At 42.9% G+C, this 20,594-nt stretch overlaps 1 protein-coding gene across 2 annotated transcripts; it reads right to left on the minus strand.

The window, feature by feature from the left end:
- Positions 1 to 1,186: 1,186 nt before the first annotated feature.
- Positions 1,187 to 19,488, minus strand: LOC141737672 (interleukin-2 receptor subunit alpha-like). Of its 2 annotated transcripts, XM_074572614.1 has the most exons (8): positions 19,261 to 19,488; positions 8,879 to 9,064; positions 8,535 to 8,657; positions 7,897 to 8,115; positions 6,425 to 6,466; positions 5,431 to 5,478; positions 4,448 to 4,511; positions 1,187 to 3,390 (listed from the first exon to the last, which is right to left on the minus strand). In XM_074572614.1, exons 1-7 carry the CDS (start codon positions 19,319 to 19,321, stop codon positions 4,468 to 4,470), a joined length of 723 nt encoding a protein of 240 aa, XP_074428715.1. In that variant the 5' UTR covers positions 19,322 to 19,488; the 3' UTR covers positions 1,187 to 3,390; positions 4,448 to 4,467. The 2 variants fall into 2 exon arrangements, with proteins under 2 accessions (XP_074428715.1, XP_074428714.1); XM_074572613.1 differs by having other exon boundaries at positions 1,187 to 4,511.
- Between the last annotated feature and the right edge of the window lie 1,106 nt (positions 19,489 to 20,594).

Consider the following 20,594-nt stretch of genomic DNA (forward strand, 5'->3'; position numbering starts at 1 on the left):
ATGACACCCTCCCACGTGTACTTCCAAATGGTTGGGATGACACCTCTGGAGTCCCTTGACAGAAAGGGTCACATTTGGTATGAGCATGAATGCCGCAGCTTTAAAAATGCAATTTATTTAGAGAATATCTTCTTCCAGTTTCTTCCTCAGAAACACTGGAGGAGAAAATAATTAGAGAATTAGAGACCTGGAAATAACTGGTAGAGATGGTGTCCTGAAGTCTTTGCTCACATGCCTTCATGCTCCCCAGGTGAGCAGATATTTGCCCTGCCACACTGTTATTCTTATAGAAAAAGTAAAAACTAATCTAGAAAATGCGTAGGTAGCTGCAGTGTTAAGGCTGTGACTGAGAGGCTGATCTGTACGGTTTCACTGCCTCCTTGCACTCTTTCTCAACCTTACCTTATGTCTACTGTCTAAGTTGTCAGCTACCAGTGCAGAGGAGGAGAGGCCTCCCATAGGTCCTGTGTTGTAGCTTCCAGCCCTATGTAGATGTCTCTGACACCCCTGAGTGTCTCTGATACCCATCTTCAGGCAACAAGATCAATCTGTAGGGATTTCCATGTGAGCTGCTGTCTGAGCTCCCAGTAGAGTCAATGGAGACCTAGTTGATGCAGTCCACGGGGCCTGGAAAACTGTTCAACCAGGGTGGACACCTGCATTTGATACCTGAGTCTCTCTTGTCTCCACTGTGATGGGACCCGCTCATGTACAGACACCTATATGAAGGCACACACGATCACGTGTTGCAATATGCAAACTGACTCGTACACTGCAGATTTACGGAAAAACATTTTCTCACACTTGGGTTTCTGGTCGTGGTACAGGAGTACGTGTATTTCCATCCCTCAGGGAGGGCTACGGGAGCTCCACTGCCCTTAGACTGTAAAAATCTATTAATTGCTTCCATTATCTATTTTGGAGACTATGTTGCCAGAGATTCTCTTGCCCAAATATTTTTAGTTTCCTCCTGCATTTTAAAGGTTATCTGCGATAGTACATGTATGATGTAAGCTTTAGCACAGCTCTTTAGAAAAAACCTTCCTGTGACACGTTTCCGAGTTTGTCACACCTTTTGTTAAAAAGAGAGGGTAGCAGAAAATAAATCATGTATTTTTCAAAGTTTGGATCAATAGCAAGAATAACAAGCTGCCTTTCAAACATCCAGAACAATTTATTATCGTAGTTTATTAGTTGTATCCATGCTGAGAAAGCCAAAGTCTACAAAATAAAAATATCAACCAGCACTTCTCGTAAAACGAGAGAGAGTGGCCATGAAGAAAGCACAACAGTGATGGTGCTCCTTTGGCCACGGCCTCCTCCAGTGGCGGTGTTTTGCTCCCAGGATGGCTCCTACTGGCTTCCATGTGCTCTCCGTTGTGTTGAAGGCTCAAACCTCGGACACAAATGCTTCCCCAGAGGGCAAACAAGCCCTACTGAGAGGTAAAGTACAGCTCAAGTGTGAGTTATAGCTTCCCAATAAAGTAAGTATACAGCTCCGTGCTGGAGGTGACCTGGGTTCAGACTCTTTATGTGGACATCAATAGCTCAAAAACCTAAACTCTGTAGTAGTTGTCCAGTCTGGAACCCACTGTTGCTTACAGGTCCCTTACCAGCAGTGTGTCTCCCTGAATTTCCAAGAAACAAAGACAAGATATGGAGATAGAGCCCCTGAGCCAACCTGGCTAGGGAAAGGAGGAAAAAACAGTGGAGCAGTAAGAGACGTATGATTCTGCTCTTGTTATCTGCATAAAAATGTGCGTGTTAGGAGAAATTCAAATATTTAGCCTTTTCGAGTGTAATTCCCTGAGCAGGACAAGTCATGCCAGCCTAACCGCAGCACTTAACAGAGGTATGATAGCAATAAGTAATGTGCATCAGCCAAATGAAGCAGAAGAGTTTAGAACCACTGCTTGCAGCCTTCAAAACAGCTGACAGGTGTGAAAACCTATCATCTATTGCGTAAATACAGATTGTTGTTCGCTCCCATACAAAATAACACCGTGTCATAGACCATTACACATCCATTTTTATAAAGATATGTAGTACAAAAAAGTCCTATTCCAACAGGAATAAAAAAAGCCATGGGAAGTATAAATATCAGGGCTATGGAGTGAGAATAACTCAACAGGAATACAACTCAGTAAAGCAATGACACATACACACTGTAACAAAACAGAAAACACACTAAGAGCTCATGCCTTCTGAATTATAAGAATCATAGAATGATATAAGGGATGGATTCATCCCATTTTGCTTTTGACAGATGCCATGTAAATATCTGTAGCTCACCTGGTCAATCTGGGCACCATTTAGAGTCAATGCAGAGAATCAGGTGCCTTTAGACCATAAGTCATTTGGCCTGTGTGTGTGTGTGTATATATATATATATATATGGCATTAATAAATAAATACACATATATACCCACATATATAGACAATGGGGTGAGATGAACTGTTCTCTGATGGGACTTGTTTCTTCCCATTTTCAAACATGGATACTTGCATTTTGTCAGATAAACCCCATCCTACCAGGCTGAACATGGCTAAAAAGTGGCAGAAGACTATTCAAACTTCACAAATTCACAATAATATAAGCACATGTCAAGTATCCTGCATGCTTGAGTCTTTCCTCAAATGCCTTTGTGCTTGGTTCTTTGGTGGTCTGCATCTACGAAAGGAACTGTCAAATTAATCAACTGCCACAATCTGCAGCATCCTTCTCTGAGCTGGAGGAATAATGTAGTAACTGTTGTGGAAGGGGCTCGTCTAAAATAATTGGGAAGAGGGGGAGATGACAAATGCATGCGTATACTGAACCATGAGGGAGTCCAGTAAGATTCTCAGCTTATGGGTAGAGGGTAAATGGGTTTAATTTCCTTTTCCAAAAGAAACAGTGTGAGGAGGAGAAAAGTGTGACTGGGTTTGACCCATCTGAGTAGGGAAGGGGGACATAAGGTGTCCAGCATCTCTCTTTGTGGGGAAGGTGGTGTGTGGGCTGTAATGACGGTGCCATCATCTAACGTGCTTGGGCGAGCGGTCCATATGTACGCCTGGTCGCTTGGGAGAGGCTGCAGTTATATTAGCAATGCATCTGCTATATGGTAGGAGGAGAAGTGTTTCTGGGAAGCAGTTTCAGGCAGGGCATCTGTCAATGATGGGGTGTGCTCCCTACATCCGTACTCTGTAGGTGGAAAGTCACTCTGTCCCCATAAGAATTAAGCCATAATATTTTCTGCCTCCTTCATGCATTGGATTTGAGTGTCCAGGCTTCCTCCTTGTTTGTCACTGCTGGTCTTGGAGTCACTGGTGCAACCTGGTTTCTTCTGTGGCAAGGCATCGGTTTCATGAGTTTGAATCTGAGCACCGCAATTCCTCGAGAAGTCTTCTCTACAGCAGGAAAAAGACTTTACTACAGTGGGGAGAGGCAGGTTTTCTATAGCTTCTTCTGTGGTTACTGTGAGAAACTACGCAGTACTTTCTGCAGAAGACACCACTTAGGATCTCAGTTACTATGTCATCTGGTATTGGCTACTTCATCACCTGTTCCACCACAGGGACAGTGAAACATAGATCATTCTTGCCAATTTTTTACCAATCATATTCTCAGAAATCCCACAATGGCCGGGGCAATCTGCACCACGGTTGACCATCTTCATTAAAACAAATTTCAAAGCGTTGTCTACACTTTCTATGGCTTTATCCTATCGTGAACTCACAAAAAAAGCACTGCTGATGTGGTTTCACAAGGTCCTCCTCCTTTTTGAGAAAAATCACTATTCAGCAGAGAACCAGAGCCCATCAGTAATTAGCAAGGAATGTGAAGAGAAATGGGGATGAGGATTAGCAAAGAGAGAGAAGAAAAGGAGAACTCCCAAGTGTCAAATAGGGACATCTTAGATTAACTAGGCTGGGGAGCCTGTGAACAGGATCAGCCTTTGTGCATCTCAGTGTAGTAACAGAAACAGCGAGGAGGCCAGACTGAAAGAAGTCTGAAGTACAAAGTTGCCATGACACAACTGAGAAATCAGGGGGATGAAGGAAAACAAATTACGTGGTTGTTGTGACAGATGCTCCACCAGACTTCCCACAGGTTAGCCAAAGAGAAAAAGACTGATTGTGTAATCTATCTGAAACCAACATATTTGCATAATTAACCTTAATTTCCCCAAGGGATTCATTTTACACACATTATTTGAACTGTCATTCTCAGTTCCACTATGGCTGGGACAAAGCGTGCTTTTTGATTTCAAAAGCTCTAACTCCTTTTCTTGTGCCAGTATTTAATAGCTGAACCAGACAACCCAAAATCCAGGGTCATTCATTTAATACCAAAGAAGGCATTCAGAAATCTAAGCAGTGTAATAGTGCAATGGCTGATCCAGTTGGTAGGTCTTCCAATTATTTTTTTTTAGATTTCACTCTTTCCTGGTTCCTTCCCACTTACCGTATTCTCTGCTTGGTGAGTCACACAAAGAGAGCAGGAATGATAAGCAGAACCAAAAAGACAGCTGTTAAAACAGAAAATCAACATGGTTAGCACCTGGAGTTATCTTAATTATTGCAGTTACTCCAGCTGGGAGAAACAGGCAAGACCTGGGAATAGGGGCTCATCTTGCCCCTAAGCCCAGAGGCAAGAGTTCTTCCATGTCACCCCATTGCTTTGCTCCCTTCGGCAAACAGGACCCAGTCAGAGAGGATCTGGGCAACTAGAGGGCAACCGTGGCCAAATAACCAGGGGCTACTGATGCTGCGGTCTTTGGCATAGTTTGCAATATTCCTCCTTCCCTTCCTTTACCCCACTCCATTACTCTTCCTTATTATGATGTGTGCTACAGTTGTCAGCAGACTCCAGCTGGAATCGACAGCCCTTGTACAAAGTCTTGAGTACGTGCACAGTAAGAGACAATTTCTATTTTAGAAGCTAATTGTTGAATTGAAGATGGGGAAAGGGGAGAAGAAAATCTCTTCAGACTGATCTAAATGCATCAGTATAGCTGTGAGAAAATATTTCATTTGCCCATCCTATTTTTACTCCTTTGAAAATATCAAAGAAACACATAATCTAAATGTTTACATTTTTCCTGTTTTTTTTCTAGTTGAAGTTATTCACTGAATTCACAGAAAGTCCCAGAGAAAGAATCTGAAAATTGCTTCATTTAAAACTAGACTTTTGGTTGATCTATTTTCTTTTACATCCCTTATGAGTCCTTTAAATCCTCTTTATAAAAAGCTTAAGTGGTTAAACAGTCTCTATTTACACTTCTTTACTGACATTTCACCCAATACATTGGCATAGATGTGTCTTGCAGTATATTTATTAGCTCTTATGACAGAGATGGATCTCTTCGGTATAACAACAAATTGAAAGGCAAAGTAACTGCTCTGGGGGATCGGTCAAGTCTGAGTCCAATTAACAAAACGGCATACCTGTCATTGGCAGTATCACAGATGAGGAAAAGGATGGACGAGTCGAACCTACGAAGAGAGAGAAATTCTTGATTTTCTATCGATTTGCTCTTCTGGTGAAGAGCATCAAAGCAGTGACAAGGACAGAGTCAGGCTGGGTCTGACAGCTCTCCCGCTGCACAGCAGACTTAATAATTGCCATGTTTGTTTCTTGGCCATCAATAGATGTCTCCAGACTGGATATCCACATATGCGCTGATCTGATGTCTGTTAATTGTGAGCATGAAGTGAACTGTATCTTGCGGGGAATGGGATCCAGCAAAGATCTGCATTTCATGTGAGATTGGGAAGGGTGACTTTCAAGGTGCCAAGATAGGATTTAGAAAGATGGCTTCAAACAGGAACTCTTTTCCCCCCAGAAATGTAACCCAAAACTTCCCTGGTGCAAGAAATTCATTGAATTTCTCCCTTAACCTGAATAGGAAGCTCCGAACTTGAGCCAGCATGAGATATGGGCAGGTTTTTAACAAGAGGTCTTGTAAGAGTAGTCTCTTGATAAATCTCTTTGTGCTGAATGCTGGGGCAAGAACTGGGAAGGGGAGGGGTATTCCTTTTCCATCCCCATTAAAGGCATCACATCATAACAAAGATAAAGGCAACACTTTAAGGGAATAAATCTTTGGTGTTTCAATTACAAAGACCGACCTTGCTCAGGTGTGAGTGTACATTTGCAGGAAACTGGAATTACTGTTCTGTTGAATTAAAGGTCTAGATGGTTTATTTCATCATCCAATCTCATGTTTTTCATAATCCTAATTTTAAAGTTTCAAATATTTGTAATCTCTAGTTGTTCAATAGGTTGTATAATTTTCTAGGACTGGTATGTTAATAGGTTATTTCCATCATAGCAAGAAGTTCTTTCATCCCAATAGTACCAAGTGAAATTATCCATGGAAAAAAATTGACTTTTCTGAAGGAGGAGGGAAGGCCAAACAACAAATTGTGACTACTGTACCTGAAACACTCTGAACTGGGCACCACAGGGAAACAGATGGATCTATGAAGAAGGAGAGAAGGTCCTGGGTTAATGTTGAAATAGTGTGTCCAGTGAGTAAGGTGATTCATTTTTACAGTCAGAGCAGCAACGAGAGGCAACAATGGTCAAGTGTCAGCTGAGAGGTCACTCTGCAGGCAAAAGGGCCTGCCCGAACCATCCTGCTCTACCACGTGGCCTGGGATGGGTCACAAGGGCTGGCATTCATCTGACCTACCATTACATAGATGTGGCCTCTGAGATAATCATCTCGGCTCTGCTATAGTCAGTGGGGAGAAACAAGCCTTTAAAGGGTGCAATTCATCTCACACTAAAAGAGACTTGTGAAATAGGGCAGCTAACATCAACACCTAATCCCCTCTGACAGTTATAAAGGCAGTTGAACTCAGATGTGGGCATCTATGCAGTAGACATCTACACTTCCGCAAGATTAATTTCCCCTTAAAGGCCCAACTACTGGTGAAAACCATTTTTTTCCACTCTCCGTTGGTAGGAAAAGTCCTCTCATGTTGACCTTGCACTGGCTCCCGCCTCTGTAAAATTCAGCCCACAGCACTCCCCTAGCTCAGAGGAGGTTGGGAGGGTAATGAAAGACTAAGGGCTGTAGAGACGATGGACAGCTGTGTCCTTCCACCTACAATAGTTCTGCCTGCCACCCAGAGAGAGCCCAAGACCCTCAGTGCTATCACAGACACTTGGGAAAGGGGCTCTGTTTTCTCCCTGCATATTGAACTCCATGATTATAGAGTTTGGAGAGATGCCATCGAAAAAGGTAGGGAATTTGGGTGGAGCGGAGGCCATGAAAGTCTTTTTGCTTTCTTTCATTAACACATCTGAAGGCATAAAATCATGAGGCAGAGGTTCTGCAGCCTCACTTGAAAGCCCTGCTGGCTCCCTGAGCAGTGAAACTCAAGTTGCTAGACCACAATGGTGCATGTCCTGCTCAATCTGGGTTCATAAACAGCATTCTGAGTATTAAATTAAGAACCGAGCCACATTACTTAGGTTTAGCTGTCGACTAGCTAAATTCTGGATCCTAAAACCCTGAGCAATCAAGAGTGATGCTTAGATATACCTTCTGGAGTACCTTACTATGAAGTGACAATAGATAACCTATAGCTGCCAGGAGGAAGGAGAAAGAGAAAGGCTTATTCTACTATTTTCTTCCCAGTATGTGACAGCGTGGCTCTATCTGCTCACAAATTCCTGCAATTTTGCAGTCAGTATGAAAGGACACCCAAGACAAAGTAGGATGCAGCTATGTCCTCCCCAGACATGTCATCTCCATCAGTCAAAGATAACATCTCCATCAGAGTCAGAGCCCTGAGGTCGCTGAGGTCTCCATCCCAAACCCCAAGCAAGACTGATGTGCTGAGCTGGGGGGTCTGGACCCTGTGTGAACAGGCCATGACACTGATGTGCAACCATCTTACCTGGCCACTCATCTCTAGAGCTGCTGTCATTGGTGCATCGCATGTCAAGGGGGGTCCAGATGATTTTGCCATTCACTTTCTTGCACGTGCAGTTGCCAGAGGTGGGGAATTGCTTATCGTAACCACTCTGGCATTTGAAATGTAATACTTGCCCCACGTAATACCGTTTGGGCAGGATTAAAGAAGCATGTGGAATAGTCTTGGGAGGACCACAAAAATCTGTGGGATCACAACACAACACACAGTTAAAGCAGATACATTTTACCTACTGCTTTTGTTCTTGAAACAACATGATTTGTTGGATGGGGCTTTGAGCAACCCGGTCTAGTGGAAGATGTCACTGCCCAGGGTAGGTGGGCTGGAACAAGATGATCTTTATGGTCCCTTCCAACCCAAACCATTCTATGATTCTATGATTTGTATTCTTACAAAATATACATAAGCAGGATATACCAAGCCTTCCTAATTTTTTGTTAGGATATAAATACTCATTTACACCGTATCACTTGTTCAGCCAAGATATTATAGCAATTGTTTCTTTCTCTGTCTGTCAAAATAATTAAAAATTATCTTTCTTACATTGCTTCCATGGAAATCAGTGGAAGAAGTGTTACAGTAATGAATGGGCTCTTACTGACCTTTCTGGTCAAAGTCTGAAAGGTTTTCTTGCTTCTGGGGTGCAGGGCTCTCTGTTTTTCTTTCTGACTTCTGTGTTACATTTAGTTTCACCATGGGCGCCATTGACAACAAAATTTTGTCATCTGTGGGAAAAGTTGTATTTGCTGAATTAGAGCAGGATGAATAGCAGAGCAAACCAAAGCACACAGACTTTTAGAGGCAGGATAGAATTGGTGCAAGCTCTAATTTGCAAAGATAAGTGCAAAAGATCATTTGTTAGAGCAATGCCCAGATGTGTCGTATACTGCCTAACTCATTGGAAAAGCACCCCTGAAAGTGTAGAAAAAGGACAATAATCACTTACCAATGCATTCAAATTCCCTGTAGACCCAAGAAGCAACCTGCTGTGTACTCCGACACTGAATTCCCGGCTTCTGGCCACCTCTTCTCCTGTAGCCATTGTCACATTCGTAATGCAGTCTGGTCCCCACTGGATACGTTTCAGCAGTAACATCAGCAAATTTCATCCTCGGAAGAGCTGGGCATTCTTCTGCAAACAGAAAGCCTGAGAATTAGGACAGCCTGTGCATCTGCCTTATTCACCAAGGACTTCCCACATCTCTCTGTCTTATCAATCCAGGTCACGCTCACAGCACGGTTAAGTGAGCCTAATTCTGCTCCCAGCCACAGGGCTAAAATCACAGCTGAGAGATGAAACGGGATGTCATGAAGGGAACATGAGGGTAGCAAAGCTTTTTTTTATTTGATTATCTGTAAACCAAGGAGAGGCTCCGAGTGCCTGGTGAAACTATTAGCTATTTTAAGTGAACATTTTTTTAATTTAATTTTAGAACAATCTCACCATCCAAAGCCTTCTTCACATTGGAGTTAGTTGTTGCCATTGATTTTATAAGTATAGATTTGTTCAGGATGCAGAAAAATCCCTTGGGAGTGTCTCCACCAAGTGATGTGAAGCATGTACTTGTCTACGCCTTTTTAATTAGGAGGGGCTGATTTGAATCCCTTGTGTTTCTTCTAGAGGAGAAAGGATGCTGGAGCAAGGATGTTCTGCAGCAGCTGGGGGGGGGGGTGGCACCAGGCCTATCTGCCTGCTCCTGCCCCCTCTACCTAAAGCAGCAATTGAGCCCTTTCTTTTTGTACCCAGCAGATGGGCAACGTGAAATGCTACCAACATTTTCTTAATGAAGCTGTACACGATCACCTCGTAGAGCTGCTGCCTGCAGCAGAGTGTGCAGCCCTGAATCTATGGAGTGAGGCATGATAAGCAAAACAAAGTCATTAAGAGTTGCAGTCATCTATAAGAAAAATATCTATAAACGTCTACAAGAAAGGGGAGTAGACTCTCAGTTCTGTCTGAGCACACCAAAGAGCAGCTTACTGTGAAATAAGTTTACAAACCTAAATATAACTTGTCCCAAAACAAGGACGTGAAGTGCTGTGTCATCAGCAAATCACATCTAAATATACTTCTCAATCAGTTGGAATGAATTAAGTTAGATCATTTTAGTGCACTTGAAAAGCCCACTGAAGCTGAGCTGGAGAAGTTGACAAAGGCACTACTTAATGATTATTTAAAGCCTAAAGGCTGAGAAATTCAAACACAAAACAGGCTGGTCGCATCAGGGCTGGCATTCGGGATCTTTGGGTGCATGATCTGTGGCCCTTTATGCTTATGCATAATAGTAACAGCGATTACGAGTAAAATTTCTTAGTCATGGTGTCTTCATATGTTCTGCAGCCATGGTTAATGCAGCCTTGGCAACCAGCAAGAATGACTGAGAGACGGCCTTGAATCCCTGATGGTTGTTCATCATTTGGCATCTGCCCTTGAATCCTAAAGTGCCGCCTTCTTGAAACAAAGCCATGCCTTGCTGACAGCAACCCAATCAGCGACTCCCAGACCCAGTCCTGCAATGCCCTTTTCTTTCAGAGCCACCCGTCATTTTCTTGCTTTGATATTTTCTGCCCTTTTTACTTTTCATTATCTTGCCACTTAGTAAAAGTCACAAAGTTTGAGGAAGGCGACAATGAAAAGTATTGTGAGCGGCTTAACAGCTGAGATGTGTAGGGGATATTTTAATCCCCTTGTATCTTTGTGTTATCAAAGGATTTGCTTTGTAAACTACATCAGACTGTGGCTTCGAGAAAAGCTACTGTACCCGAAATAGTTAACCACATGGTTTACCACAGACTGTCAGGGTGATTAAAATTAAAGAGTTATCAGATTAGCAGCAAGTTGAGATCATGTACTCTCACTTTCCCTGAAAGCTAAAAGCATGTTTCCCTCAAGACTTCAAAAGCCTCTTTGAAGCAGACTGCAGATCTGAATCTCAGCACGAGGCTCTCAAACCTACAACTCTTTAGTCTCTTCTTAAGAAAACCCACAGCATTTAGCCTACTCATCATAAAGGGCAACTGTTGTTTTAATTGATGATCAAATGAAGTTAGGGTTCTTCTGAACTTGCACGTGCCAGATAAGGATTGTGCAGAAATGGTGCACAGGGGGAATGGAGAGAGATACCCACCAGGCTGGCGCTCTTGTATCAACTCATCCATGTTGCAGCTGGACATCATGCAACACTCCTAGGATCCAGCCTTTGCCTTTCATCCACATCACTCAAATACTCTTGTTTTCTCACATCTGAATCACTGCAGTATCTACTTCTTTGGCTTTTACAACCACATTCCTGCCTCTGATCCAGAAAGCATTTGGGAAGATGAGTTTCCTAGGTCTCATTGTGGCCTTCTGTTTGCTTCCCTCTGTTGACTTCTAACTGCTTCACTGTCACATCAAATATTTTACTTCCACTTTCAATAACTTTTTTCCTTATCAACCATCCTATCCTTTCTTCCCATGCTAGACCTCACCATCATGTCTGATATCAAAGTCATCGGCTGTTGGGTTTATTGTCGTACCAGTTCTCACACTGGGAGGAGCCTTGCATGAATATGGACATTTCAAATCACCATTATTCCTCTTCACTGTCTCTAAGTATCTTAGATATCTTCAGAGGTGCTTTTTTTTAAGTAGTCTTTTAGCCATCTTTCAAAAACAGGTAGGCACCCTACATGCTGATCAGTATTACTTCTGTACTTGCTTGCCTTATATTTGGATCCTGAACTTCTTGTGTTGGTCAGCTGTTTGTACCATGCCTAACAGAAATGAGTCCTAATTATCAGCCAGGACTCCAGGCATTGTGGCAGTAGATGTGATAATAACTCAGGATAATGACTATACACTCAGTAAAGTCTATCTGAGAATGGAAGATGTAGTTTGGCCCAGAAGAGCTCCCAGTGCTTTGACGTTTAGCAGCACCACAGGTTCAAGATAATTGCTGTATTCAAATGAAGAATAAGTATCCCCCAAAGCTGCGGAGGCCATAGGTGGTGGCACATAGGTGTGCAGGGGTGTTTCATGGCCTGGCATACTGTGGGAAGACTGTACAGAGAGGAAACAAACCTGGTGAGGTCTGGATCAAATTGCCTCCACAGAATGACCTCTGGAGTGAATCATCCCTAGAATTTCTTTCAATCTTTATGCCCGAGGAAGCTGCGTGGTTTGAGCCTAAAATATCAACATCCTTACTGTGTGGGTGATAAAAGAGTCAAGGGACAGGAAGAAACCAGGAAACCGGGGAATGGCAGTGTAGATTTACTCCTTGACTAGATTTCTGAATTTTTACATTTTTACTTTGTTATTTTGCTGGTTTGCACTTGGCTGGGAATTAGTCTGTCAATTTGTTTGAGTTGGTGTGATATGAAAATATAAATCATTGAAAGGCCAGCACACCTAGGCGTAACCTGCTTCGTAGCCTCTGGTGGCCCAGTTTTTCACAGCCCAGCTTTCATAGAATCACAGAATCACAGAATCATAGGGTTGGAAGGGACCTCTGGAGATCATCTAGTCCAATCCCCCTGCCAGAGCAGGGTCACCCAGAGCAGGTGGCACAGGAACGCGTCCAGGCGGGTTTGGAATGTCTCCAGAGACGGAGACTCCACCACCCCTCTGGGCAGCCTGTGCCAGGGCTCTGCCACCCTCAAAGCAAAGAAGTTCCTCCTCATGTTTAGGTGGAACTTCCTATGCTCAAGTTTGTGCCCATTACCTGTTCTCCTGTCACTGGGCACCACTGAAAAGATCCTGGCCCCATCCTCCTGACACCCACCCTTTAAGTACTTATAAGTGTTGATAAGTGTTCCTCTGGATTCTGCTCCCCTAACAGCTGCTCCAGGGCTACACTCCTGCTAGGATTGGTTTCAAAGACTGCCCTCAGATCACCTTCAAATCTCTTGCGGTTTTGTTTGCCTCCTCATTTCCCCTCCCCAAATCCTTTAATTCTCCATCCCTGTGACAAGGTTCTGTGTGTCCCCACCTCCTTCTCTTTCGAGCCCGATGTCCTCTGTCCTCCCTTTTCTTCTTTGACAAGCTTCATCAGCTCCCACCTGCAATTCTCATCTCCTAGATTGCAAAAGTGCCCTGTGACTCCATTCCTTTGCCCTTAGAGGTACTAACACGATGTATTGAAATGGGCCAAACAGAGAGGATGATGAAATTGTGTTCGTGGGATTTAGCACTGTTATTGGTTGCAGAATTGCTAGAACATGTAGCTCTCCTAAGGCAGCTGGGAATCCACATTTCTCCCCATATTAGTGCATTTTTGGTGCCTACAGCATTTCTGGAAATTTTGGAACTGGTTTCAAATATCGACACGTAGTGGATGTACACGTTCCCTTGGAATTAGAAGGAGACTAGTGAATTCAGATAATAGACACTTGTGAAACATAAACATTAAAAAGTACTTATTGCGTCTTCTGGTGCGCACCCAAAATTAAGTTTGACAAGTTTTCTGAGACCTGGAAGCCACTCCTTGTGATCTGAGCCACAAGATAGGGGGGATTCCTGCTATTTCTGCTTAAGAAACGGTGCCTGATGCCATTTGAAGTGTCTTAGGGCATCTGGAACCTCCATATAAACTGTCAGATATCATCACATAGGAGTTATTGGAGGCTGGTGCCAAGTAGAATAGCCTGCCATGCCCTGTCTTTTGCGAGTTCATTGCTATGTACTAAATAAAGCTTAACTGCCTTTGCTTGCCCTCAGCATCTAGCATCATTATTTGTGCTCAGGGGAAAGAAACCCACTAGCTAAATCATCATCAGGTTTTTCGGTACTGAGGTTTCTTCCCTGAGGCTTCCCATTCAAATACGTTACTGACCCAACACAAAACTGCTATTAGTAGACGTGCTGGCAGAATTATGATTTATGAAGTTCTCCTGCCTATCTCTCTTCCATTTCTGAGTTGTTACAGCAGTGTCCAGAAGTGAATGAGGAAAAATTCTGACAGGTATTTTTAGTTTTAGGTAAAGACAGACAATGAGTCATGCCACAATAACTCAGAATTTCCTCTGTCATGTGGCTGTGTGTCACCAGCGCTGACATTATTCTGGTGTCAAGTTAAAACGGCAAGGTGCAAAAATAGGACAATTTTCCCCTAAATACAAAGGCGGTAAGATGGGATGGGTAGGAAACCGGCTGTTCTGAAGATCTGGGTAGAAGCAATGGAAGAAACCAGGCAGTCCACACACCTGCCCAGTTCAGAGATGAATAGAGCCTTTCTCTAGAGATACCAAGAAATCAAAGCATGCAAAAAAGAAGACATTTCCCCTGATGTGCCTGAAAAGCTAATTCAGCCCTGGGGGTTCATATGCTGTCTGAAACTATGTGCTCTCCAAATAGAGCAGGTCTCTTGAAGATGAAACTGGTATGGGTGAAGAGAAGGAATTGATACCAACAACTGGACCAAAATGGTAATGAACTTTTTCTAACTTCAAAACTTTTTCCCAAAGGCTCAGTTAACAAGCTAGCTACAGCTCTGCCTGCTTCTCTCCCTTCTGATTAATGTCATTTATTGTCTTTGTGGATTTGTAAGCTGGCAACAGATCACAGCTCGGGGGCTAGGGTGCAGACCTGAAGTTTACGGTAATTTGCCTGTGAGATTTTGTTAGCTATACGGTAGAGCTTATCTTACAAAGTCATCTTAGTAGTAATGAATCTGCAATTAAAGTGACAGAAACGCAATGCAGATGAAATCAGCAGGCACAAGATTTAATGCCAACAGCGATGGAGGAAAGATCAGCCTTATGGGGCTTGGACGATGGGTTTTAATATTCGTAGCAGTGGAGAAGAGACATGTCCTGTTCTAAGGATTAGGCAGTTCAATGCCTGCTGAGTTTGCTGTACTAGTAGATGTCTCTGTTGGAAAGACATGAACTGGCAGGAGCTGTCTATTAACTTTTTGTAGGATCATAGGCAATTAGGTTTGGGAGAGATGCACTTCTTTTATCTCTTGGCTTAATCATGCTAACCAGCTGTGTGTCATTGACCCAGGCAGTGGAATCTAATGCAAAAAGATATTTCCATATACAGCAAGGCTAGAGTTGGTTTGACAGTGGACTAAGCTTTCTCATGCTAAGCATAATTTGGCCTCAGGAACCTGCCTCCTGAGCTCCTTCTGTAAGGAGTGGAGCTGGGCAGACCTCTCTAGAGAACAACAGACTCCTAACTTAAGTTCCCGAAAGCAATGCTTACAGGTCCTTCTCTCCGTTGGCTACAGTGGCGGAATAATGCTCTTACATCAGTAATTAGTGTGGTTTAGTTAATGCATTGATATCATTTTAAAGCTCAATTTGCTGTAAGTTCCCAGCAAAGCAGCTTGCAGAGGTTGTTGTGTCTTCCGCTAACTGTTTCTTGACTGAATATACGTCTGTCCTCTTCCTATTAATCCCGGTTAATCACTGATTTACTCCTGTTTTAAGGCATGGACTGAATGCCACCCAGCCGACCAAACCCAGACATTTCAATTCCCTGTGTAGTCACTGCAAAGAAACTTACAGGACATGACTCACTGCAACCCTATCTGCAATCTGGTAGATGAATCGCGTCCTGAAAGTGCTACTTTCTCTCTCCTGGCTACACATGGGGTCCGCATGTCCGGCTCGGTGGAAACGTTGATGCTGCAGATGGCTGGAGTTAAGTGAGATGAATCCCTGGCAGGGAGGCTGGGCTGGGAACTTGGACTGAAAGTGCGGAATTGGAAAAGGGAGCATTAGGAAAGAGGGAGAGTGTTTCCTAAGGAAAAGAGAGGGGAAAAAAACTAGCTGTAGCACAGTGCACTGCATAGAAAATGTACGAAGTGAAGAATGAGGAACTTCTGTTTTTCTTATTCTGTTGTTTCTGGGTGTTTATAACCTTCTTGGTTCTGTGGTAAAGCCACAGAGCTCAAACTCTTTAAGGGCAACCACTGCACATGGTATGGCAGCAGAACACAGTGTCTGCTTTTGAGAATATCATATGTGAAAGCCTTGTTTTGGTGTGTGACATTTGGGTTTTGAATAGGTTTGGCTACATTTTTGCTTAAATCTGTGACTTCAGTAACACCCACCTCTTCAGTATTTTCATCTACAGGGAAAAAACATTGCTGAGAAACAAAATTGGCTTTTTAAATGGCAGCAGAAATACAGATCCTTTCCCTTGGCTAGAAATTTCCTAGCCTTGCCGTTTTTTGGGTTGTAAGGGCAGTAGAGAATAACCTCCCTGAAAATAACAGAACTGGATGACAAGCATGTGTCCCAATCTTGGATAACAGTGAAAAAAGGTCTGGTGGGACTCTTGATTTCAAATGTGGCTTTAGGACTCATCTCATTTGACTTGTGGTCTTAGCATGGTCATTGAGCTTTTTAGTGGAGGTCTCACGAGTGGGATGGAAATTATTTGTTAGTGTTGATGATTTTTATGACCTGTAATGCATCAAATATTTTTCCTAGTAAAGAGGGCTGTATATTCTTTGTCTTGGGGCTTGCACTTTACAAGTGGAGAAAAAGAAAAAGAAGCAGCAGATAACAGAGTGCTGCTACTCTGGCAGGGCTGAGGAACAGGGAGAAAGTCATGGAAGAACATGGGAAATGTGAGTTTTGGAGAAGCATTGGAGGAGATGGAGCAAGGACTCAGTAAGCCAGGTTGTTCCAAGATTCAGGACCAGGGTCAGGAGATGGAAACCATAGGTAGAAAACATCCAAAAGCTGGGTTTTGAAGATACAATTAATGCAACAGGAAAAAACAGAGAGACAAAGCTGAATATCAAGGAAGAAAGGGGGAAGACCAAAATTGCAACACTATGAAGGCAGTAGCTAGAGTGGAGTTTTTGCCGTGATGAAAGGGAAGGACATAACGTCTCATATCTGATGAGGTGGGGAGAAGATTTCTCCATCTGACGGCAGAAGCAGATATCACAGGATCTCTGTCTGTAACATCTGCTTTTCCTCAGCAGATCACAATTCTAGTAATTATTTTTTTTTTTTATTGTAGCTGTATGTTGGGCACTTCGCTGCTGGGGGCCACTGTAGCTGGAAGGTTTCTAAAAGTATTTGCTCTCTGGTTGACCTTACAAAAACCACTTGTATGTGTTTGACAACTTTAATTTATTCTGCATTGCATTTCAAATCCATGGGAGCGAGCGCTAATATGCAAGTATAATGGGCAAGAAATTCCTCTCATTTAAATGACTGAGATCTGGTACCCATCTTGTGTGAATGAAATTCAGTTGAATGAAATTCTTTCTTTTGTGAGTTTCAATCCTTTCCAGGTTTAACTTGCAAATCTATTCAGTGTATTCCTGTAAGACAAATAGCAAGATGGAAAGGTCGTAGGAGCACAGACCAGCTTTTATCCTGTATTTGACCTGCACCTAGCATACTTCAAGCCTCCAGCTCGTAGGCACCGCTGCTGTGCAGAGTAAATGAGATAAACACGGTGCTCTTCATGAGAAAATCAACATTTCTCTTATCCTCTTTAGCACTAAGGTGTAGTTTTAATTTTTACTAAATGAATGATCATCCCATGCCTTAGTTTCCCCATATATATACCAGAGGACTTTGCCCTCTCAAAGCACTTTGAGATCTATCAATGAAACTATTCCATAAAACAAAGGCTTTTTATTTTATTTTTCTCATAATTGTATTTATTCCTGATGGCGCATTTTGCCAGAAACCCTCTTGCAAACAACATCTATGGCAGGATCTGTTTACAAAGCTGAACTTGCAGTGCTGGGACAAGCTGAAAAGACTCTAGCAAAATAATATGAATATCATTGTATGAAAAGATAGTTGATTTTTGAACAGTTTGACCTAGCCTCTTTCCCTTTTCTTTGCTTATATCCCAGGTCTCCTTGTTGATCCTCCTAAGGAATTAAAAACAATGGGTCTTACAGCCACAATGCTTCAGGCATCTCTACAATAAACCCCCTGATTTGGTAAAAGGTGGGTGTTTCTACCTTAGCGTATTATTTGCAGGGAGAAATTTTTTAAAAATATATAAATATTATGTTTAAACATTGGGAGAGACATTGAAAATAATTACAGGAAGCTGAGGAAAGAAGAGCTTAGTGATACAGCGAAGAATGCAATGTTATGCATTTATTCACTCATCAGAGAAATAAATCGCATCAAATAGCATAAAATGCAACTGCTCTAACACCCCTCACTTTTTTCCAAAAAACAGAAAGGTTTCTGATAAACGAGACTTGCCAGCAAGAAACCTCACAACATGTCCCAGGCACAGTAATACAGAAAGCGTGATTTAGGGAACCTGACTCATCCCAGAACCGATCCGATTTACATAGCTCTGGCTGAACGTCTCGCAGTGATGCTCTTGCACGCAGCACTTAAACGCTTGCCGTGGGCACTGGCGCTTCATTTGGCAATGAAAATGCTCCGTGAAGGAAAAGGTACAGCGTTTACTGGCAAAATACTTTCACGAGAATAAAATCACCTGGGGGTTAAATGCTTGTGAAGGTACTTCCTGCATTAATGAGTTGGGTTATAAGCAACAAAATTTTCCCGCGAGATGCCCTGCCCCTAGTAAAATTCGTGGCTCTGCTAGAGATGATCCATTAACAGTTACAGCACCATTGTATCTGAGAACCTGCCTTAGGCTGCATCTGTTCGTACCTCTCAACCTGGACATCATCAGCAGCTACAGAAGGAAATATTACATTTATGGAGCACTGAGAATATAAGATATTTTTTTCCCCTCTGAACAAAGTAATTTAAATTCAAATACGCTAATATATCACCAGACCATTTCTCAACGCAGGCACTTGTCGCAATAAATAAGCCAAATATAAGCAGTATCACAATTTATAAATGTGTAGAATTGTGCTGAATGAATTACCTGCCTCTGTTCACAGTTTATAGGCACTGCTGGTTGGGAGGCATGGCTGAAAGAATACTTGGTATCTATAGTACCCACAGCAAACTTGGATGACACCTTTTAAATAATAGCCTTGCTATCAGTGTTACCTACAGACGTCCTGACATTTCAGTGTCTATTTTTATATTTCCTAAATTTACATGCAAAATGGAAAAAACAAATTCAAAGAGGTACCTAAGGTGCAGAAGGCTGCTTTGATCTGCCCACTGTGCCAGTGATGGGTTGGAGGATACATACATTACTCAGACGAAAAATATCCTTCAGTGCTCTGGATTGTCTGCAGTTGATGGTTTGTGGGCACAAAACCCATGTCTCTCATTTCCTTAGAATCACAAATTCCTTAACATCTTAACAACTTTCCTTACCTGAAAGGAGTCAGGCTGTTGCGAACATCCTCCAGCAGCCACCACAAAAAAGCAAATCATTTTTTCCCTCCCCAAAACACAGAAATAGTCTTTTACCTGGCTTGTTCCCCTTGATGGATCCAAACAAGAGCCACATCAAAAGCCGCTTGAGCTCCATGGGACTTATTCACATCTTTTATCCGCAAAGCTGAGTGAGGATGGTGAAGTTTCTCAGAAGCGACGGGTTGGTGCCGACCAAGCCAAAGAGTCGTCTACTGCCTGGTTAGACCAGTGGGGAGTGTCACCCTGTGTGTGTGGCAAGGACTTTGCTCTTTGGTCAGCAAATCGTCATTTCACTGGCTGGCTCTGCGAGAGAGAATAAAGGCTGCTCTCTGTTCAGGTATTAGTAGCTTTTACCCAGGAAATCAAACTTAATGCTCAGTGTGGCGGAGCGTGCCGTCGTGTGTAGGAAGTGGTTTGACACATCAGAGCTACTGACTCCAGAGCTGTTCCACTACAGCTGAGGTCAGTACAAAGGGGCAAGATTTTAATGGGTTTGTGCAGCCACTCGACCCCAAATCTGTGGCTGGACAGGTCTTTGAGAGGGACCATCGCTGTGCAATAGTCATCCAGTGTATGACAACGGATGTCAGACACCGTATGTGGGCTCTGCCTACAAAGTCCCATGGGGTATTGTTTTGGCTTTTTAGAGGTCTTCTGCTAATGATGATAAAGGCACGCTCCATTCATTTTTTGATATCTGCATGTCTGCAGTTTCTCTGAGTGACAGCTGAGCTTCCGAAGCATGGACAGTCTGGTCAAAAAAAAAATCTACGAGGATAAGGCTGGCAGGTTTGGAAAGGGTTTCTCTTGCTCCTAAATTGTCTGGGTTTGCCATGCTTCCGTGAAATTTGTTCTTCCAAATGTCAGTGGAAAACTGGAAATGATCAAGGATGTATCACGCTTTATGTAGCTTTTTTACAGCCATTTGCACAGAAATCTTTATCTGTTGGTACCTAGTGAATTAGATGGGATAGGCTATGGAAAAACAGATTTAAACTGTCTGTGGTATTCTATCATGCTTACTACACGCTGGACATTTACTTTTTCTTTATAAATCCTTAATGAATGAAATCTTCCTAACAGGCATGCTAAAAACCAGATGTGATACATTTTAAAATGCCGCCACGGCTGCATCCACCAGCCATAGCCACAGACACAGAGGATGCTGCTGTCCTCACACCCGTAAGGGTGATGGTCCTCTGAAAGGCAGCTAACACAAGGGAGCTCTTTTGACTGAGAACCAAAAGAGATCTTTTTGGAGGGGAAAGGAAGATGCCATATCTATGAGAGGCTGCACAAATGTGCATCTTCTCCCCCAGCATGTGGAGAGCTGTAAACAAGACTTTAGGCATCGCTCATGAGAACAGCAGACACAAGGGATCCTACAG

The sequence above is a fragment of the Larus michahellis genome, chromosome 1 (assembly GCF_964199755.1).
Source record: "Larus michahellis chromosome 1, bLarMic1.1, whole genome shotgun sequence".
Taxonomy (NCBI): domain Eukaryota; kingdom Metazoa; phylum Chordata; class Aves; order Charadriiformes; family Laridae; genus Larus; species Larus michahellis.